The following is a 19,336-nucleotide window of genomic DNA, read 5'->3' as shown; positions in this document are numbered from 1 at the left end:
GGCCTGGGACCAGAGCAGGAGTGGAGAACAGGGCTGGTCAAGTGCAGAGCACAGGCTGAATCCAGCCTGGTGCCTGGTTTGTACATAGAGTTGTATTGAAATCCAGCCATGGTCATTGTCAGAGTCTGTGGCTGCTTGGATGGTGATGCCGGTGGATTTCAGTATTTGCAACAGAGAGTACTTTGGCTGAACTTTAATTTTACCACCTTGTGATAATGAGTGAGGAGGTGGGTGAGGAGAGGACTGCTGTCCTGTTGCTGTTAGGGAACATTCTTCTTGACTCAGGAAACGAGACTTTGCCAAAAGCACTCCAGCCCTCTTTGACCAGTGGTGACATTGTTTTTCATTGGACCACAAGACTCAGATGCTGAGCTAATTGAGATGTCACTCACAGGGTCAGGTCCCAGGATGGGGATAGAGCAGAATTGGGGGGAAGAGCTGCCAACAATTTCATGGCTGTGAATGAAGGGCTGGGTGACAGTATGTGGCCTGTGGTTGAGATGCAGGTCAGCTGGACAGTCTTTTACAAGCATTGCCACTGTCCTCAGCAGGCTATCAGTTTCTTGGTGACTGAAGCAGAGGTCAGTGGATAGAGCTGGGTGCTTCCCCCATGGATGGCTGCCTGCAGCTTGGGTGAGGTGCACTCTCTGTCACCGACCTCATTGTCCTGTTTTCTCCATGCTGGTGCAGGCTGAGCGTCTTGACACCACACAAGGCCATGATCCTGCTGTGTGCTGTGCACATAGTGGCCATGAGCACTCCCACCTGGCTAATCTTCACTCAGTGGCACTCATGGTGTAGCCATCTGCAGTTGGAAAGTGCTGTGGAGGGAGGGCACTGGTGTCAGGTGTGATCACACTCAGGACCCCAGTCATTTAGTGGGGTTTCTTGCGGATTGAGACATTACAGGCAGTCTTTGTACACTGGCCTGCATATTGCATGCAGTTAATCATATTTAGTTTTTACTATTTTCATCTAATATTGTCATCACACTCACACCCACTCACAGGTAAAAGGAGCCATTTCAAACTGTCAAGGACAATGTGTGTTCAGTGAGCTCACTTTACACATGGCCAGAGATAACCACTCTTGTTGGTGGAGCCACAAGCTTGTGCAGCTGGTTTTCACACTTGCAGCAAAATGGGTGCCACATGGGTGCCACATGGGTGCCATGATGGTGCCCAGTTTAGCATCATTCCAGCACATGGCTGTAGTGGGTCATAAATACTACTGTGCACAAATGCAAGGACATGTTCCTCAGAGCTGTGTTAGTAGCAATAATATTTATGACCCATCCACAATATGGCCATCGTGCAGCACATTCATCAAGGGCTTTTACCCTGGGAGCATTCAGTTTTGTGGGCAATGAGGCCTGAGTGACAACTTTAGGAGTGATTATGTGAGGGACTCCAGGTTCTATTTGACACCACCTTTAAGGTGTTGAATCATCAGGAGAGCCAGTCTGGAGACAGTGGTTTTCTTAAAAACCAAAAGACCCATTTGACTGTTGGCAGGTGAACTAGGCTATTTATCACGGATGGAGCCGTAGCTGTGGGAGTTTTCCATGGGCACTGTGGCTTCCAGAAGCCTTCCACAAGCCTTCTATTTCTGTTTGGAAATGACAGAGAATTCTTGCCAACAAATGGCCTTGCCAGTCTCTGTGCTGGCCCTTGGGTGAGAGCCCTTCCCCAAAGCTGGGAACCAGGGAGATGTCTGTGCTCACACTAAGACAAGCTGATCAGTTCCTGTCTAACTCACTCTCTGCTGAAACTGTGCCTTCACCAGGTCTGCCTGGGTTATCCCATCTGCAAAAGGGTCACATGGACTCTGCAGTGTCGTGTTACCAGTTATTGTGAAGGCGAGACACAGGAACACACCTACATGAATGCCACATAATGCACATATGGGAAATGCTAATGCTATGTTTTCTTTTTATTGTTGCTTAAAGAGGAAATACACAAGAACAGTGGTGGCATTCAGAATGCTTCCTAATGGGCGGCACAGGCTCAGACCAGCTAGAATAGGTGTGACTTGTAAATAGTAACAATGGCTCTGCCCTTTCCTGGGCCCACCAGCTGCACACCAGCTTCAAAGCACACAGAAAGTGCCCTCATGCCCCATGCTTGACTGGCTCACTGCAGAGCCCAGAGAACTCATTTCTAAATCCCAGTGGTCAAGGTGGCATTTTTTTTTAATCTGCTTTGATTTTTTTTTCTTTTCCCAGAAGGGAATCATGGGTGACTGTCCCTAATATACCCACTAAATGGTGCTGACATGCCAGGTTGTGGCCACCGATGTGCCCTTCTCCCTACCCCAGAGGGCACCAGAACACCTGAGGCCAACTGGCTTTGTCTAGTCTCCCCTGAGAGTAAGCAGAGAGGCTCACTTCTATCACCCACCTGGTCCAGCCAGCATCTGCCACCTGGCAGGCTGGAAAGGTACTGCCTCCCTTCTCCACACTACTGCATGTCCCACAGCTAGATGGACACCTAGTGGACATTTCCCCTCAAAAGTCTTTAATAATTTTATTTCTAAAGATTGGTGCTCACTATAAAATTTTAAGGTACATATGGAGAAATCAAAATCCCAGCACCCCCAGTATGACTTCCATTCCAAATGGCTTGTCTAAGTCAATGCTGTGCAGAGACAGCTGGCTGGACAGAGAGTTGGGGGTGATCATCACACCCTGTAGCTGTGAGCTCCTGCTCTGCATGCTAGGATTCCAAGAGATGTCAAGTCCCCCATTCCCTTCTACTTAAGAGGAACCAAGAAATCTAATGTGAGATCCTTGCAGTTCAAAAAGCATCAACCACCAAAAGGTACTGATTTTTGATAGAATAAAAATCATCTATATTTTGCCTAGAAGAATCTCAATTCACCTCCAAAAGAAACACATAGATTAACAAAATGATAATAATAATAATAATAATAATAATAATAATAATAATAATAATAATATAACAATAACAACAACAATAATAATAATATGCTAAGAAAAAAAGCAAACATAAAACAGTAAATAGTATTTGTCAGGAGGGTAGACATTGTCACAGGTAAAAAACCTAAGCCTCTTCAGACCTTCTAATTATTTGATTCTGCACATGGTATATCAATTAGATTTACATATTAATTTAATTTTCAACTCTCAAAGAGTTGTGGTACAAATCTATGTATTACAAGATAACAAAAATAGAAGACAGTAAGAGAGGAAGAATGGTCACACAGCACAAGTAGTAAACAATAACCAAAATGGCACTAGTAAATATTCACCTGTCAAGAAACACCTTAATAGGGTAAATTCTCCAGTAAAAAGACATAAATTTCTATAATACATAGAACAAATATATATATATATATATATATATATATATATATATATAGCCTAAAAGAATCTCATTTCACCTCTAAAAATACATAGGATAAAAGTGAAGAATAATAGAAAGATATCTCAAGAAAATGGAAATAAAACTAGAAGTAGCTTTTCTTAAATCACAAAAAAATAGACCTTAATACCAAAAGTAAATATAGACTAAAGTCGTTATATAATCACAAATGGTTTCAATTAAGCAAGAAAATATCATAAATATAAATATAAAATCACATAATGCTACAACACATAGACATAAGACAGACACTACTTCATCTAAAGGGAGAGAGAGACTTCAATGTATATTAATAGAGGACTTCTAATAACAGAATTTGAAAAATGGATGCATCTTTCATCCAAAAACATCAAAAAAGAGACACAGGATTGTAAGTGTTTGGATCATAGAAATATAAGGACAGCATTCCTCTGGTGAGCAAACTCCCAGGAGGTAACAGGCACCCTGTTTCCTATGTTTGGAATATTCTGCAGTTTCTTTCAGAAACCAGCAAGATAATTAATACATGTGCAATACCTAGCTGTTGTGGCAATGCCTTGCATGAGGAAGCTCTTTGCTAGAATCTTATCAGCCTCGACATTGACCGTAGGCACTTAACTCCTGGGGGGGGGGGCTCTCTTTTTAGACAATCACAGTGTTTCGCCAAGCTCTGCTGCACCTGAAGCTGTCCACATAATAGTGACTTTAAACAATGGACTTACTTGAGAGCCACACAAATCTCCTAACATTATACATTGCAACCTTAGTAGGTAACTATTGAAGAAGCTGCATAATGTTGCTAAATATCTAGCCTAATGGCACAGTGAACAATAGTGTACTACTGATGCCAGTGCCATAATGTAACCTACTACTATAAGTAAAGATGGCAGCTTGGACAAGGAAACTTTCTACCATCCTGTCATTCAGCCTCTGCACCTTGTTTATGTCTTTTCTTCTTTCTTTACACAGAATTTAAAGTACACCGCAGAGCAGATAGGCTTAACCGAACTTTCTAACGAAAACCGAAAGAAGACAAATTCTTTGCAATAGTACCAAAAACATTCTCCAGAATAAACAATAAGTTAAGTCATAAAACAAACCTTAACAAATTTTAGAAGCTAAAAATCATTTCAAATAACTTTTTTTCTGAACACAATGTAATAAAATTGGAAACCTACAACAGAAGGAACTTTGGAAACACCCTGCGTGTCTGCAAAAGTAACAAAAAGTTCTCAAATAGCCCCAAGAGTCAATGAATAAATAGAATGGAAATTTTTAAAATTCTTGAAAAAAATGATGATAGAAACACAAAATAAAAAATCCTATAGCATAGAGCAGAGGCAATTTTAAGAAGATTAGATCAGTACATACCTACATCAAAAAAGAAAACAACCAAGACTTCCACTTCAAGGAGGTAAAAAATCAAGAACATGCCAGATCCAAAACTAGTAGAAGAAAAAATACTAAACATCAAAGAAGAGGTAAATAAAATAAAGACTAAAATATTATTTTAAAAATATTAACAACAGAAATTATTTATTTATTTATTTATTTACTTACTTACTTACCTACTTATTTATCCCTAGGATTGAACTCAGAAGCAACCACTCACTGAGAGATGTCTCCAGCCCTAGTTTGTTTTTTTATGGAGAGACAGGGTCCCATAGAGTGGCTCAGTGCCTTACTTTTGCTGATGCTGTCTTTGTTCTTTTTTTTTTCTTTTTTTTAAAGAGAGAGTGAGAGAGAATTTTTAATATATATATTTTTAATTTTTAATTTTTAATATATATATATATATTAAATATATATATTTAGTTCTTGACGGACACAACATCTTTGTTGGTATGTGGTGCTGAGGATCAAACCTGGGCTGCACACATGCCAGGCGAGCGCGCTACCGCTTGAGCCACATCCCCAGCCCCTACTGAGGCTGTCTTTGAACTTGCCTTCCTCTTGCCTCTCCTTGAGGATCTAAACTGTTCATGTCAATGATTAATAGCACAGCTTTGCCATTGAACTCACTTAAGCCGTGGGAAGATCATGATGCTGTATAATATGAGGATTCCCAGACGTGACACGTACGGACATCTTCCCATTGGCTTTGTCCACAGAGAGCATGAGGCTCACCTTTCAGGACTCTGCTTGGTGCATGGTTTGGCTTCTTCTCTTTTTGTGGGGAGGTTGTCTGTTGGAGACTAAACCCAGAACATCATGCATGCTAGGCAAGTGCTTCCCCATGGAGCTGTGCCCCCAGCCTACCTTGGCCTTCCTTGGTGATCAGAGAAAGGGTCTGTGGGACTCCATTTTTTAATGACTTACTGGGAAACTTCATGTCCTCTGATTCTACCTCTTCTGCAGATCCAGTTGAAGGAGAAGGTGCTGTGGATATCCATCCCCCTTTTCATCTTCTTAGTCTGCTGTCAGGTCAATCTGGTCTCCTGTGCTGTTGTTGGGGCAAGGGAGAGAGGGGGGACACATGTGCCACTCCTTTGGTTTCTACTTGTTTCCAGATCCTTTGTTTGGTATTATGGCCTCAGATTCTGTGGACCCTTTCTACTGGATGTAAGGGATTCTGGCATCCAACAGAGGAAGGCTCAGACTCACTCTGCCTCTTCTCTGCTGTACCAGCATCCTTTAGTTGAATGACAGCCTTTCTATGGAGCTCAGAGAATGGGCAGCTCCGTGGCCTGGAAAGTCTGCATGTGCCACGTTGAATAGCCTGATCAACGGTGCATTGGAGTTGGGTTTGAATGCAATACAAAACCTGGAAGAGCAAGATAAGTCTCTGCTTGAGAATTTCTGAAAACTTAAAAAAATTAGAGTGTTTGAAATCCCTGAAATGAGATGGCGAGTCGACCTAGAACATTCTCTAGAACTTTCTATTGGTTTCTCAGCTGCATCCTTTTCATATTTACAGGTGAAATATATGGATCAAAACCACGAGTGACAGTGGAGGGTCGACTCTAACCAGTCACCTGTGGGTCTTGAAACGATTTCCTTGTGTATGTTCATGGTGCATTTGATGGACACAGTTTAAATATGGGGTTCCAAAGAAGTTCCAGTCACTCAGTATCAGAGCTCATCTGAACATGATGGAAAGGGAAGGTTGATTCCCAACTAGATCCAAATGTGCCAGCCCCATCTGCAGACTCAGGAAATGATTGGAATGTTCTCCAGTTTTTTGAATTGATGAAGGACGGGCCTCTCTGTCCTCTGTCCAGCCAGAATGGATCTGTCAATGGGGATGGAAATGCAGCAGGCTCTTGGGGGGTACATGACTTTACCAACAGGATGACATGGGATCTGGCAGGCTCGACAGAGGGACTCAGTTGTGTTCTTTTCTTTGGTGTTGGGGGGTTATTCTATAATTGCTACCAGCAACCTGAAGCCCATCCAATGTGGAGAAGGGGTCACATGCAATTTTGTAGGTTCATTTTATTAAATAATGTCTTGCTTTCTTGAGCTCCCAGGGGCTTCCTGGCTGCCCATTTTCTTAGGCACACTCATGGAGCTGGGTATCTCTGCAATGGTCACCTTGGGCCTCATCATGCAGCTCTTGGCTGGCGCCAAGAAAATTGAAGTGGGTGACACCCCAAAAGACCAAGCCCTCTTCAATGGGAGCCCAGAAGTTTAAGAAAGATCATGGATACAGCTCTGGTGTCTAGTTGAGAATTTGAATTGGCTCTAAAATTGTGGGCATTAAAACAGCCCAGTTTTGCCTTTTTGCTTTGCCTGCCGACCCTGTAGGTTCTCAATGGCCTGTTAGTGAGAGAGCACTTCTGGGAGGTGCTGGGTATGGGGGAAGGCCAGGCAAGGCAGGGGATGGCAGGAATGCCCCAGAGGATGGACTTGAAGGATCATGGCATGGAGATCACCCCTTCACCAGCTATGATTTCTGCACCTCACGAAGGAAGCGACATCTAATTAAGACCTGTCATAAGAATTCAATCAAAGCCAGATGATGTGGAGTATGCCTGTAATTATAGCAGCTCTGGAGGCTGAGGCAGGAGGATCGCCATTTGGAGGCCAACCTCAGCAACTTAGTGAGGCCCTAAGCAACTCAGTGAGTCCCTGCTTCTAAATAAAATTTTAAAAAGGCTTGGGATGGGACTCAGGGGTGAAGCACCTCTGCTCAGTCCTCAGTACCAAAAAAAAAGAGAATTAAATTAAATAATCACTCTCACAGTGCCTAGCACATGGTAGTTATTTAGCAAGTGCTATTTTTCTTCTGTATTTAAAAGGATTTAGTGAGCAAAAAGGCGATCCTCTCAGTCCATCTCTGTTGTTGATTAGATTTTTGATGTGGAAGAAATTTAGATAATAGTTCTGGAGTCTCAGTTTCTACATGCTGTTAAACTAGGTTAAGAGTATTGGCTGTATCAAATGATAGGCAGCCCCAATAATGGGGACCAGCATCAGAGTCAGCCAAGCCTAGCCTTTGTTAACTGGAATGTGTTATTTAGAAAACAATATTGGGGCTGGGGATGTGGCTCAAGCGGTAGCGCACTCGCCTGGCATGCGTGCAGCCCGGGTTCGATCCTCAGCACCACATACAAAGATGTTGTATCTGCCAAAAAACTAAAAAATAAAAAAAAAACTATTAAAAAAAAAGAAAACAATATTTACAATTTTCTACTCTGCCATCTTCCATACAGCATGTCTTAGAGGTCTTAAGTTAGTAGGTTAAATAATTCAGTGAGAAATCCATCTAACTTAAATTGTGAGTTTCAGACACAAATCAAGATTGTAGAATATATTTATGTATTAATGATTTAATCATTAATGAATTAAGTAATGCATTATTAAATATTAAGTAATGCATTTATTATCCAATGCCTTAAATTAATGCATTATCCTTCTAAAGCACTAATAAGTGGTTTTCTTTTTTAAAATTTTTAGTTTGGACATTTTAAAATATACTTGGCTTAGTGCAGTAGTGCACACCTCTAATTCTAGCAGTTCGGGGGGCTGAGCCTGGAGGACTGTGAGTTCAAAGCCAGCCTCAGCAACAGTGAGGCCCTAAGCAGCTCAGTGAGACCCTGTGTCTAAATAAAACCAAAATAGGGCTGGGGATGGGGCTCAGTGTTTGAGTGCCCCTGAGTTCAATCCCCAGTACCAAAATCAAAGCAAACAAAAAATTTGCATTATTTTTCTAAAGCCCAAATCAGGTGTTTTTTCTCTTTCTCTCTTTGTTTTTAATATTATTTTTTTGCAGACCTAAAAATGGAACTCAGTGCCTCTACCACTGAGCTACAGCCCCAGAATTTTTCTCCTTATCCTTGACAAGTTTTTAAAATATTTTTCCATCTTAAGAATTCAAGATCATTTTTTTTTAAAAAAAGAATTAAGATGACTGGGCTGAGGTTTAGTAGAGCACTTGCCTACATTCTGTAAGGCCCTAGGTTCAATCCCTAAAGCCACAAAAAAATGAAAGGTGCTTTCACAAGAAAGCCTCTGAGTTCTCATGCACATGGACGTGTGACAGTTGGACACTCCTCACCAAGTCCCCGGGGGCAGTGTCAGTATTTGTCATCTGTGTTCCTGCCACACTCTGCTCAGGGTTTTCTTGGGACCCTAGTGTTTGGCATGATCGTCACCATTGGCCAGTCCATCATGGATGTGATGACAGGCATAGACAGGGACCCCTCAGAGATGGGCGCTGGGATCTGCCATCTGATCACCACTCAGATGAACCCTCACTCTCACTCCACTTCCTGAGTGACCCTGTTGTCCCTCTTCCTCCTCAGCAGTACTCAGCCAGAGCTGGGGCCAGGCCAGACTCAGGGCTGGGCTCAAGGCTAAACACTGGCCTGAGCAGGGTAAGGCCCTGGGTTGGAGGCTGGGCACCGCCCCAAAAGAAATCAATCAAATAAAGATACTGCACCCATCTACAAGGAGAAATATTGAAATCAATAAAGGCATGCTGTCCACCTGCAAACCCCCAAGCAATTAAGAAAAAAAAAATATTGGTGCTGGGGCTCAGTGGTAGAGGCTCACCTGGCATGTGCAAGGCCTTGGGCTCCATACTCAGCACCCCATAAAAATAAAATAAAAATGTTGTGTCCACCTCCAACTAAAAAATAGATTTAAAAAAAATAATAGAGAATCAAAAGACCCTGGCTTTGGCTTCTGAATTCCTGTGAGGCCGATTGAGAAGGGTCTCTTATTTGGCCTTCATAGCAGAGAGCCGTTTCATTGAAGATGAAAGGAACCAGGGCCCTGGGGCCAGTAATGCAGAGTCCACTTTTATTAATTAATTTATTTTAATTCTGCAGTTCTTTGTGGCAGGCTTGATTGTCCTCCTTTTGGATGAGCTTCATTATAAAGGGCATGGCCTGGGATCTGGCTTCTCCCTCTCCATCTCAAGCAACATCTGTGAAACCATCCTGGGGAAGGGCGTCAACCCCACCACCATCAACACTGACCAAGGTAAGGGCACTGCCTCCCGTTGGGCACCTCTGCAGGAAGTTTTCATGTGTGCAGAGTATTACTCTGGGGGAAAATGTCTGTTTCAGAAACATTTCTTCTGAACTTTCAGTGTGCAAAGGTTTAAAAATATAGCTGAGTGCAGAGCCTCAAGGCTGTCATCCCAGCAGCTCAGGAGGCCGAGGCAGGAGGATCACAAGTTGGTGGCCAGCCTCAGCAACTTAGTGAGGCCCTAAGCAACTCAGTGAGACCCTGTCTCTAAATAAAATATAAAAAGGGCTGGGGACAGGGCTCAGAGGTTAAGTGGTCCTGGGTTAAATCCCTAGTACCAAATAATAATAATAATAATAATAATAATAATAATAATAATAATAATAACAACAACAACAACATTTACATTCAAAATTATATCTAACTTTCATGTCTTATAAGAATATTTCAAGGATAGTTAACATGCCATAGAGTAATCCTGCCTCATATTTCTTAGCAGGAACCTGCACTGCAAGGATAAATAAGTGTTGATTTTAGCCAATTGTCTTCTGGTGGACATTTCAGTCCTTTCTCAGTCACAGTTAGCATCAAAGTGAATATGCTTGGGCAATCATCTGCACATATTTTAGCAGTTGTTCTTAGCAAATAAGATTCTAAAAATGAAATTACTACACCAAACCACTTGTTCAGGCAAGGAGCAGTTAGTTCGAAGATTACAAATTCAAGGAGAGCCTTGGCAAATAAGTGAGACCCTGTCTCAAAAAGGGCTGGGGTAGAATGACTGTTCCTGGGTTCAATCCGCAGTATTGCCAATTTGGGGAGGAAGGCACTGGGGATTATACTCAGGGACAGTTAACCCCTGAGCCCCATCTCCAACACTCTTTTGTATTTTGTTCAGAGAGAGGGTCTCGCTGAGTTGCTTAGAGCCCCAATTTGGCTGAGGTTAGCCTCCAATTTGCAATCCTCCTGCTTTAGCCTCCAGAGCCACTGGGATTACAGGCAGGCACCATGACACCTGGCTTACAAATCTTAATAAAATGAAAATTGCAAAACATGTGAGACTTCTTAGGAGAGGGAAATTGACTTTTTTTTTCTTTTCTTTTTCTTTTGGCCTCTGATCCCTGAATCTGTTATTTGCTGGGAAGTTTCTCATGGAAAATATTTGTGTGCATTTTCGTGTTTTTTTTGGAATTGACTGTGGAGCTGGTTCTCGGCCTCCAATGCCACGTCATCAAATTGAGGAAACTGCAGATGAGTCCCTGCAGGGTGCCTGAGAGATCCCATGGGAAAGACTGGACCTCAGGAAGGAGGGTCAGGGGCACTTAGAGAAGAGTAGGCAAAATGACACCAAACTCTTCCTAGGTTTTCAGAAAATCTAAGGTGAATTGAGGATCTGGGGGTGCAAAGCAGCTGGTCCCCAGCTCTGGATGTGGGGGTGAAAGCTGGGTAGGAGTTGAAGAGTCTGCCAAGACCTCCTGGCTTTGGGGGAGCCTGCCTTCAAAAGGAGCGGGAGCAGTGGTGGCCACAGGGGCCAGTCAGTGAAGGCTTGGGCCATGGCATCCAGCCAGAGGTTCACTTTGCTCTGGATCAGGATGGTGAGTGAGGGGACAGTTTTGGAAGGAATGATTTGGTGTCCCTGGGAGACAGGCTGAGAAAATGGCTGGGGAGGTGGCACAGCTATCCAGCCTGAGCCAGCCAGTATGACATCAGAGTGAGGGCCTTAGGACTTAGCGAGAGATGAAGGCAACAGACAACTGAGACGTGGAGGTGGCTGCCCTTGGCCACCTCTGGAACCTGGCTGGGGCAGAGGGGCTACCTGGGGGGCTTTGAGTGGTGCTGTAAGGAGCCAAAATGGTGAAGCCATGGGGCACCCCCAGGATGGGCAAGAAGAGGGTGGAGCCGGCACAGGTAGTTTGCAGCTAGAAGGGTCTCCTGTTACCAGGAGTGCCACCAAGGCTCAGCTTGTGACCTGGAAAGTGGGTTGTGGAATGGGCCCTAGGGTGGAGAACGCAGTTGGTCGTTCTTCCCTGAGGTGGGGGACAGTCCAGGCTTGGAGGGATGTGGACAGTACAGACATCACATGGCTCTCGCCCCCCGGGTGACACTAGTGCATGAAACAACCCAGTTCCCAGAGATAAGAAGGTAGTGATTTGCAGGAAATGACCACGTTAAATATTCAGAAAGCTTGTAAGGCACTCACCCTGCTATTGCTGTCACGCACCTTTCATTCCAGAAACTTGTCAGGCAGGTGCTGTTAAGCACCAGGCGCTTCTGTGGGTGTTAAGAATACAAAGGGATATAACATAAGACGTGTGAGCGTCAATGTCATCCCAGTCCCCTGGGTCAGACTAGAGCAGAGAAGGAAGACAGGGCAACTGGGCAAGACTGTTACAGGTCCATCTAGAGAACCTGGCAGGTGCAAAGGCCCTGGGGCAGAGATGAGCTGGTGTGTTGAGGGTCGGTGCGTGGCTCAGCAGAGCAAGAGTGGGGAGTTCAGAGAGGTCACTGGTGGCAAGAAAAGCCAGGACAAGTCCCTGCTTTCTCCCCCTGGGATTGCTGAACTTCCTCCTTTACAAAATGCTCAAACTTTCATGTCTCCAGATTCTTGACCACATGGACATCAGCTGTTGTCCCACACAGCCAGAGGTGGCAGGGAGAGCAGCTGTCAGAAGACCACCACGGGGATGCCAGGGGGCCAGGGAAAGCTAGGACAGCATTTCTGTCACAGATATCCAGTCCATGTGGTCTACAGGACAGATGGCCCATCTGAGTGGCCATCCAGAAGGTGACGAAAGTCCTGCTGTCCCAACTCTGGGGTGAAAGGAAAATGCTGTCCCAGGGAGAGACTGGGACATCTGAGTCCCCAGCCCTTAGCCACTCTGGCCACAAATGCCACATCTAGGGAAGCACCGACCTGGCAGCAGAGGCCATGGTGACAGTGTTTCCCACTGTGCTTTTGTCCTAAAGTCAGTCTCACACTGCTGAGGGCCATTGCCAAGTAGGAATGATGCATCGAAATTTCCTTGCCAGCGTTACCATGTTAAATGGACTTGCCTTGGAATTTCGCTGTTGACATTGCATGTAAGGTGACCTTGCTCAAGGATCAGGGCGGATCCGGGTTTAGAGCTGATCAGGTTTGAGGAAGTATCCTGGTCCTTGGGTTTAGGGCGTTCTCGGTTTAAGACAAGTTTAAGGCATTCCCGGTTTAAGACAATATGGGTTTTAAGGAAGTTGGAGGTTGAAGATTATTGCTGCTGGAAATAGGGCGTTCCTGCTACTTGAGTTCCTGTTGAGGTCTCGTGAGATTCAGAAAGGATTGGAGAAAAAAGCCTCATGGAGTAGGTGAATTGGGCGGCAGCAGAACTGGGATTTCCCCAGAACGTGTGTAGAGGCCGGTGTGAGTTCGGGAATAAAGAATTGCTGTTTGAATCAACAAAGCTGTGAGTGGCTCGTGATCTTGTGCCCAGCCAAGACATTGGCATCACACCATTTCTGAAGTGCTCAGACCTTGGCGCCCTGTGCTGCAGTGTCCCTGGCCGGTCTGTTGCCTATTCCTCAGGCCAGGCCCTTTTCTGCCTGTTGCTGAGGCTGAGGCAGGAGCATCTCAACTTGGAGACCAGCCTTAGCTACAGCAAGGCCTCAGCAACTCAGCAAGGTGCTGGCTGTGAATGAAATACAAATAAGCTGGGGGTGGGGTTCAGTGGCTGAGGGCCCCTGGGTTCCATCCCTGGTGACAAAAAAATCCAGACTGTGACCCCGTGACTGTGGGTGCCGTGAGTCTCCTGGATGAGTCTCCTGGCTGATTCTGTTCTCCTGCCTCTGCTTTGGCCAGTAGGAGGCCTAAGACCCAGCGGAGTCCAGCCCCTTGTTTTTCCCTTCACTTTTGTGTCCTCCTCTGCCAAGGGGCATGGAATCGGAGGGCGCCATCGTTGCACTGTTCCAACTCTGGGCCACGCACACAAAGACTGAGCCCTTAGTGAGGCTTTCTCCCGCCAGAATCTCCACGACCTCACGAACCTCATCGCCTCCATCTTTGTCTTTGCTGTGGTCATCCATTTCCAGGTGTTTCCAGCGTGAGCACAGGAAGTCTGCATTTCTTTTTCTTTATTTTTTGGTACCAGGGATGGAACCCAGGGGCACTTAACCCCTGAGCCCCATCCCCAGCCCTTTTTATATTTTATTTAGAGACATAGTCTCACTAAGTTGCTGAGGCTGGCCTCCAACTTGCCATCCTTCTGCCTCAGTCTCCTGAGCTTGGGGTGACAGGTGTGTGTCACTGTGCCCGGCTGCAATCACAGTTTTGGTCTGCTCTGGGTTCATCTCAAAGCTCAGGCTCAGTAGATGCAGCATCCTAGATCTTCTGTTCCTTCTTCCCAGGACATGTCTTCTGGAGGCCCCACCTGCACCTACCCAGTTGGTGGTCTGTGTTACTACCTATCTCTGCCGGAGTCCGTTGGCTCCGTGTTGGAGGACCCTGTCCATGTGGTAGTGTACCTCATGTTCATGCTGGGCTCCTGAGCCTTATTCTCTGAGACCTGGGTCGAGGTCTCGGGCTCCTCTGCCAAGGACATAAGTATGAATGGAGGTTCTTAACGTGTCACTCAGCTTGTTGCTTTGTCACAGTGGTGGTTTGTGACATGCAGATGGGCCACCCACATTGGTGAGACAGTTCAGAGCATTAAGGACAGATGGACAAAGCTCAGCCATCAGCAGCAGGTCTGAGAACCTGAAGCCAGAGTTGAAAAACAAATTTTGTCTGGTCTTCTCTTTATGGCACCTTGTTGTTCCAGGGACACTTAACCCCTGAGCCACCTCCCAGCACTTGTTATATTTCATATGGAGATAGGGTCTCGCTGAGCTGCTTAGGGCCTTGTTAAGTGGCTGAGGCTGGCCTCCAACTTGCAACCCTCCTGCCTCAGCCTCCCAAATTGCTGGAATGACAGGGGTGCACCCCCAGCCCTTAGGGCATTTTTAAAGTCCATGTAAAGATGTAGAGCTGCAGAAAGAGCCCTTTAAGTGTCCAGCAGCTTGAGACCTTTCCCTCCGAACCCACCTCTGAGCCCAACCTCTGCTCTGGGCATCATGCAGGTGGCCAAGAAGCTGAAGGAGCAGCAGAGGGTGATACGGGGCCACCGGGAGATGTCCCTGGTGCATGAGCTCCACTGGTGAGTGCAGTACCCACCCCCTGTTGGCAGGTGCAGCTCCCGGGCCCCGAGCACTGGTGGGCCTTGTGGTCTCCAGTGTCCATGGGTCTTATTCTCAGATCACAGGGTACGCAAGGTCCCTGTGTCATTAGATATTCATGAACCTGCTAAGTGCTGGATGCTGGGGACATGGAAAAAGATGCCTGCAGCCCTCAGCAGGGAGCCAGGAGCATGCAGCCTGGCGACGCAGCATGGGGCTCTGTAGGGACAGTGCTGGCAGCAGGGGACCCTCACCTCTGCTCACGCTGGTGGGATGCTGCCACCAGGAGCAGGTGCTCAGGCTCTAAGCACAGAGTGGGGCTCCAGATGGACCTGAGTGGAAGCGCCAGGCTCGGTGGGGTACTCCTAAAGGCCAAGGCAGGAGGATGGCAAGGTGGAAGCCAACGTCAGCAACTTAGTGAGGCCCTAAGCAACTCAGTGAGACCCTGTCTCTAAATAAAATATAAAAAAGGGCTGGGGGCGGGGCTCAGGGGTGGAGCACTGCTGGGTTCAATCCCCAAGACTGAAAAAAGACAGATGGTAGATGTGGCTTAGAGGCCAGCAGAGCCTCAGAGTTTGAAGTGGTGTTTGAATCGGGGAGGTCAGTTCCAGCAGACAAAGCTATGGCAGAGAGGAGTCCAGAGACCAGCTGGGCCACGGCCAGGTGACCCGTGTGGCCGTCACCTTGGGGTGGAGAGGAGGGAGGGTGGGAGAGGCCCCAGGGTGCAGGTGCCCACGGCAGGAGGAGCGCCCACTGCAGCTGCACCTCATCTTGGATTGAGGGCTGCCTCCGGCCTCCCTGGTTCCCTCTGCCATTTTCTTAGCTCTTCCTCTGCCACTCAGCAGCAGCCACAGAAGGGCTGTGTCTACAAAGTCAGGTGGCAGCCCAGGTTGTCCTGTGGGCTCTCACTTGGTGACCTTTCCTGAAAGAAGCAATGACGGGAAAAGCCACAGTTGCAAATTCTAGGTTGCCTTTGAGTCCTTGGTAGGGACAGTGGCCATTTCAAGAGACATCTTCAGCATTTGAGTCATGTCCCCAGCCCCCAACCCCCTTACTGAGGACCAAACCCAGGGTCACTTGACCCCTAATCTATGTTCCCAAGCCTTTTTTAAAATTTTATTTAGAGACAGGGACTCACTGAGCTGCTTAGGGCCTTGGAAAGTAACTGAGGCTGGCCTACAACTTGTGATCCTCCTGCCTCAGCCTCCCAAGTTACTGGAATGAGAGGTGTGGACCACTGCATCTGGCACCCTTTCAGTTTGGACTAGTAACAGTCCCCTAGCAGGAACTAGGTCCCGTAGCATTAGTGGGGTGCACAGGATTGTTAGCAGATGATGCTTCAGGGAGGTGGTGGGGCCTCCTGAGGTTCTGGTCTCAGTCATGGGCAAGACTGGTGGCCAGTTTGGGGGCTCTGTGTTGGCCCAGGGCCCAGGGCTGACCACCAGGTACATCCCCATGGCATCAGCGTCTGGGAGCCTGTGCCTTGGGGTCTCTCGGTCCTGGCTGCCTTCCTGGTGCCATCTCCTTGGGGATGGGGATCCTGTTGGTGGTCACCAACATCTCCCAGTCATTCGAGAACTTTGTCAAGGAGCCGAGCGAGGTGGACAGCATGGGCACCCTCCTCTTCTGAGAGCCATGCCTACCCAAGGACCAGGGAGGAGACTGGGCAGTGCCTCGGAAGGCAGTGGTGGCCAGGGGCAGCGGTGCTGTGGCGCGTGGGGACGTTGTGGTCTGGCTGATGTCTGCCCCTCCTCTCCACCATGGGGTGGCCACCCTTGGTGGGGCTTCTCTCCTCCTTCTGGCTTTGGCAGCTACAGCCGTGACAGGGACAGGGAGCACTGTCCCTCTTTTCTGTCTGACTTTGGTTTTGGCCTCCCCTCCCACCCTCAGTGATGTGTGCAGACACTGTGGCATCCCTGGTCCCCACAAAGGTGGCTTTTTGACTCTGCTTGGAAGCACAAAATCTCTGTGTGTGGCCTTAGGGTGGTTGGGCATCTGGTTGCACCTCCTCTGGGGACATGGACAGCGTCACCAGCAGGTCCCCAGCGGTGGCACTATCTGAGTGCAGACTGTTCCCGTGTGGGATGTTGGGTTCTCTGGGCTCAGGATGATATAGCTCCCTACCCAGCTGTGGGTGGCTGATCTCCCACCAAGCGTCCAGATGGGCCTCATGCTGGGGCAGAGCCAGGACTGCCATCCCTGCCACCTCATGGCCACCTGTGGCCAAGCAGCTTTGTCCTTGTCTGGGGGAGGCCTGGGGTTGCCACATCCACCCTCGCCTGGCCGAGCTCGGTGCCCTCAGGGGACCACCCTGCCACATCCATTTGTCCAGACTCCAGTCAGCCGTGGTGTGTCCTCACTGTGCAGCTGCCCCCGTGCCCCTGGGAAGGGACATCTTCTGTCTCTCCCTGTGTTTCTAGAATGTTCTGACTGCACTTAGGGACCAAATGCAAGTAAGGGGACAGCAAGATGCCACCAGCTCTCTCGGCCTCCTCCACATTCAGCCTCCACCACATAAAGAGGCCGGGAGGGGAGCTTTAGGCTCAGGGCCTGAGATCAGGGTCAGGAGCTCGGGTCCCTGGGAAGATGCTCTGGTGTCTAAGACAGAAAGACAATGACGTCTGCGGTGACAGGTGATGTAGACCATGAAGCTGGGGACCTTTCCGGAATTCTCAGCAGCCCCTCTCAGACTCAACTGCAGGCTCCCTTGCGAGGGTGCCCCAATTCTCCATGGGCCCTTGTATGGCTCAGTAGAGGTGGCATACTGTCCCCAGAGACCTGGGACAAGAACCAGAGGGGCCTCGGCCCAGCCCAGGGCCCAGCACCTTCTCCCATGTGGCCTTGTCTAGACCCAGTCCCCAGCAGGGCAGCCCCACCACCAGCCACCTCCCAACCCAAGGGGGCCTCCACCGTACCTCTCCTGCTCCTACTAGAGGGCAGAAGGCCACTGCTGGGGACTGCATGGCCTCTGGCAGGTAGGCACAGGCCCTGGCTCCCAGGCTGTGGCTGGAGAGTGCCAGACTTCAGAGGAGCTTGTGGTCCTGCTGTCCCCAATGGCCTGGGCTTCCAGCCTGTGGGCAGTGATCACAATAGGTGGGTGGGCAGGGGCTAACCCAGCTTCCAGGGAACTGTCACTGTGGATGCCAAAATGGCATAACTGAGATACGATGGATAAATGATAAATAAAGGCAATTTTTTACAAACTGCTGTTTCACGGTGTCATTTCTGCTCAGGCTCATCCCCAGAGACGCGCTGGCATCCAGCCTGGCTTTCCTCCTTCTGGGAGCGTCCCCTTGTGCACACGCCTGCGTCCCAATGACTCGAGAGGCTGAGGCAGTAGGATCATGAGTTGGAGGCCAACCTCAACAGTTTAGTGAGGCCCTCAGCAACTCTGTGTATAAATATAAAAGGGCCAGGGTGAACCGCCATGGTCCAGCAGCCCCAGGGAAAAACCAAGATCCCAAGTCAGGAACCTCCTGCCCCAGAAAGTTCTGGGACTTTTCTCTCTACCCTGGGGACTTGGGGCTGTGCCTGGGGCCACCTCCAACCTGCCTCAGAGCAGAGCAGATGGAGCCCAGGGTCAGAGAGCAAGTGGGCGTGTGTGTGTGTGGGGGAATGGACTGGGGCTTAGGCCCCACCTTCAAACCAGTGTGTCTGCCACCAATTTTGGTGGCCAGGTGGCTCTTCCCCCTTGGGGCAGACTGTGCTCACCACTTCCTCCATGAGGTCCCTGTTCAACCATGGAGGTCCCGAGGAAGCAGGCGGTCCCCATTTTACAGGTGAATAAAGTAAGGCCCAGGGCAGTAGGAGGCCAGGAGGCAGCTGGGAGACCAAGCTCCAGGCTCAGCCTACCCCGGGACCCTGCCTGCAGGGACCTGCTTGAAGCCAGGAATGAGGGGTCCTGGTGGCGTCAGCAGCCTCTACTGGCTCCCATGCCCTAGGTTTCCTTCCCATCGCTCCCTCAACCACTGACCCCTACCTGTACTCTGGCCTGGCCTGGTCCTCAGGAGCATAATACCCATAAGCCTCCCATCCCAGCTTCCAGGTGGGTGCCCCAAGGAAGTGCAAAGCTTCCTGATGAGGACCGGTTCCTTAGCATGTAGCACCATCCAAGGGTTGTCGTCCAAGGGCCATCAAACACCAACCCGAGCTTCAGCACCCACCACACCCACCGATGTATCTTCTTGGAGGCTACCAGGGGTGCCCTAACTATGTCAGAACTCACCTCACTCCTTGCCCCAAAACTTCTGGGGCCACATCACCCATCTGTCCATTCTAGAAGCATTAAAGCCTGGATGAGAAGCAAATAGACAGGAATCAGGAAACATCTATCAGTTCCCATGAGGCCAGAACATGTGCATGCCTTTAGGGCA

The 19,336-nt window shown here is 48.1% G+C and overlaps 2 protein-coding genes across 2 annotated transcripts in view; both read left to right on the top strand.

Annotated features, from left to right (window-relative positions):
* Positions 1 to 14,297, top strand: part of LOC308640025 (dedicator of cytokinesis protein 2-like) — a gene marked incomplete at both ends in the record, with an annotated part of 99,232 nt that extends 84,935 nt beyond the window's left edge. Inside the window, 2 exons of the mRNA XM_081312092.1 lie at positions 13,776 to 13,841; positions 14,157 to 14,297. Of these exons, the coding sequence (XP_081168218.1) occupies positions 13,776 to 13,841; positions 14,157 to 14,297 (207 nt within the window). The remainder of the gene's footprint in view (positions 1 to 13,775; positions 13,842 to 14,156) is intronic.
* Positions 14,298 to 14,861: 564 nt separating this feature from the next.
* LOC308640026 (contactin-3-like) overlaps positions 14,862 to 19,336 on the top strand; it is a gene marked incomplete at both ends in the record, with an annotated part of 96,034 nt that continues 91,559 nt past the window's right edge. The window contains one exon of the mRNA XM_081312093.1: positions 14,862 to 14,944. Coding sequence (XP_081168219.1) covers positions 14,862 to 14,944 — 83 coding nt within the window. The remainder of the gene's footprint in view (positions 14,945 to 19,336) is intronic.

This window comes from Spermophilus citellus (genome assembly GCF_964194105.1).
Source record: "Spermophilus citellus genome assembly, contig: SCAFFOLD_355, whole genome shotgun sequence".
Classification (NCBI taxonomy): Eukaryota; Metazoa; Chordata; class Mammalia; order Rodentia; family Sciuridae; genus Spermophilus; species Spermophilus citellus.
Note: the sequence above shows the minus strand (reverse complement) of the source record. Positions and strands in the feature narration are given on the sequence as shown.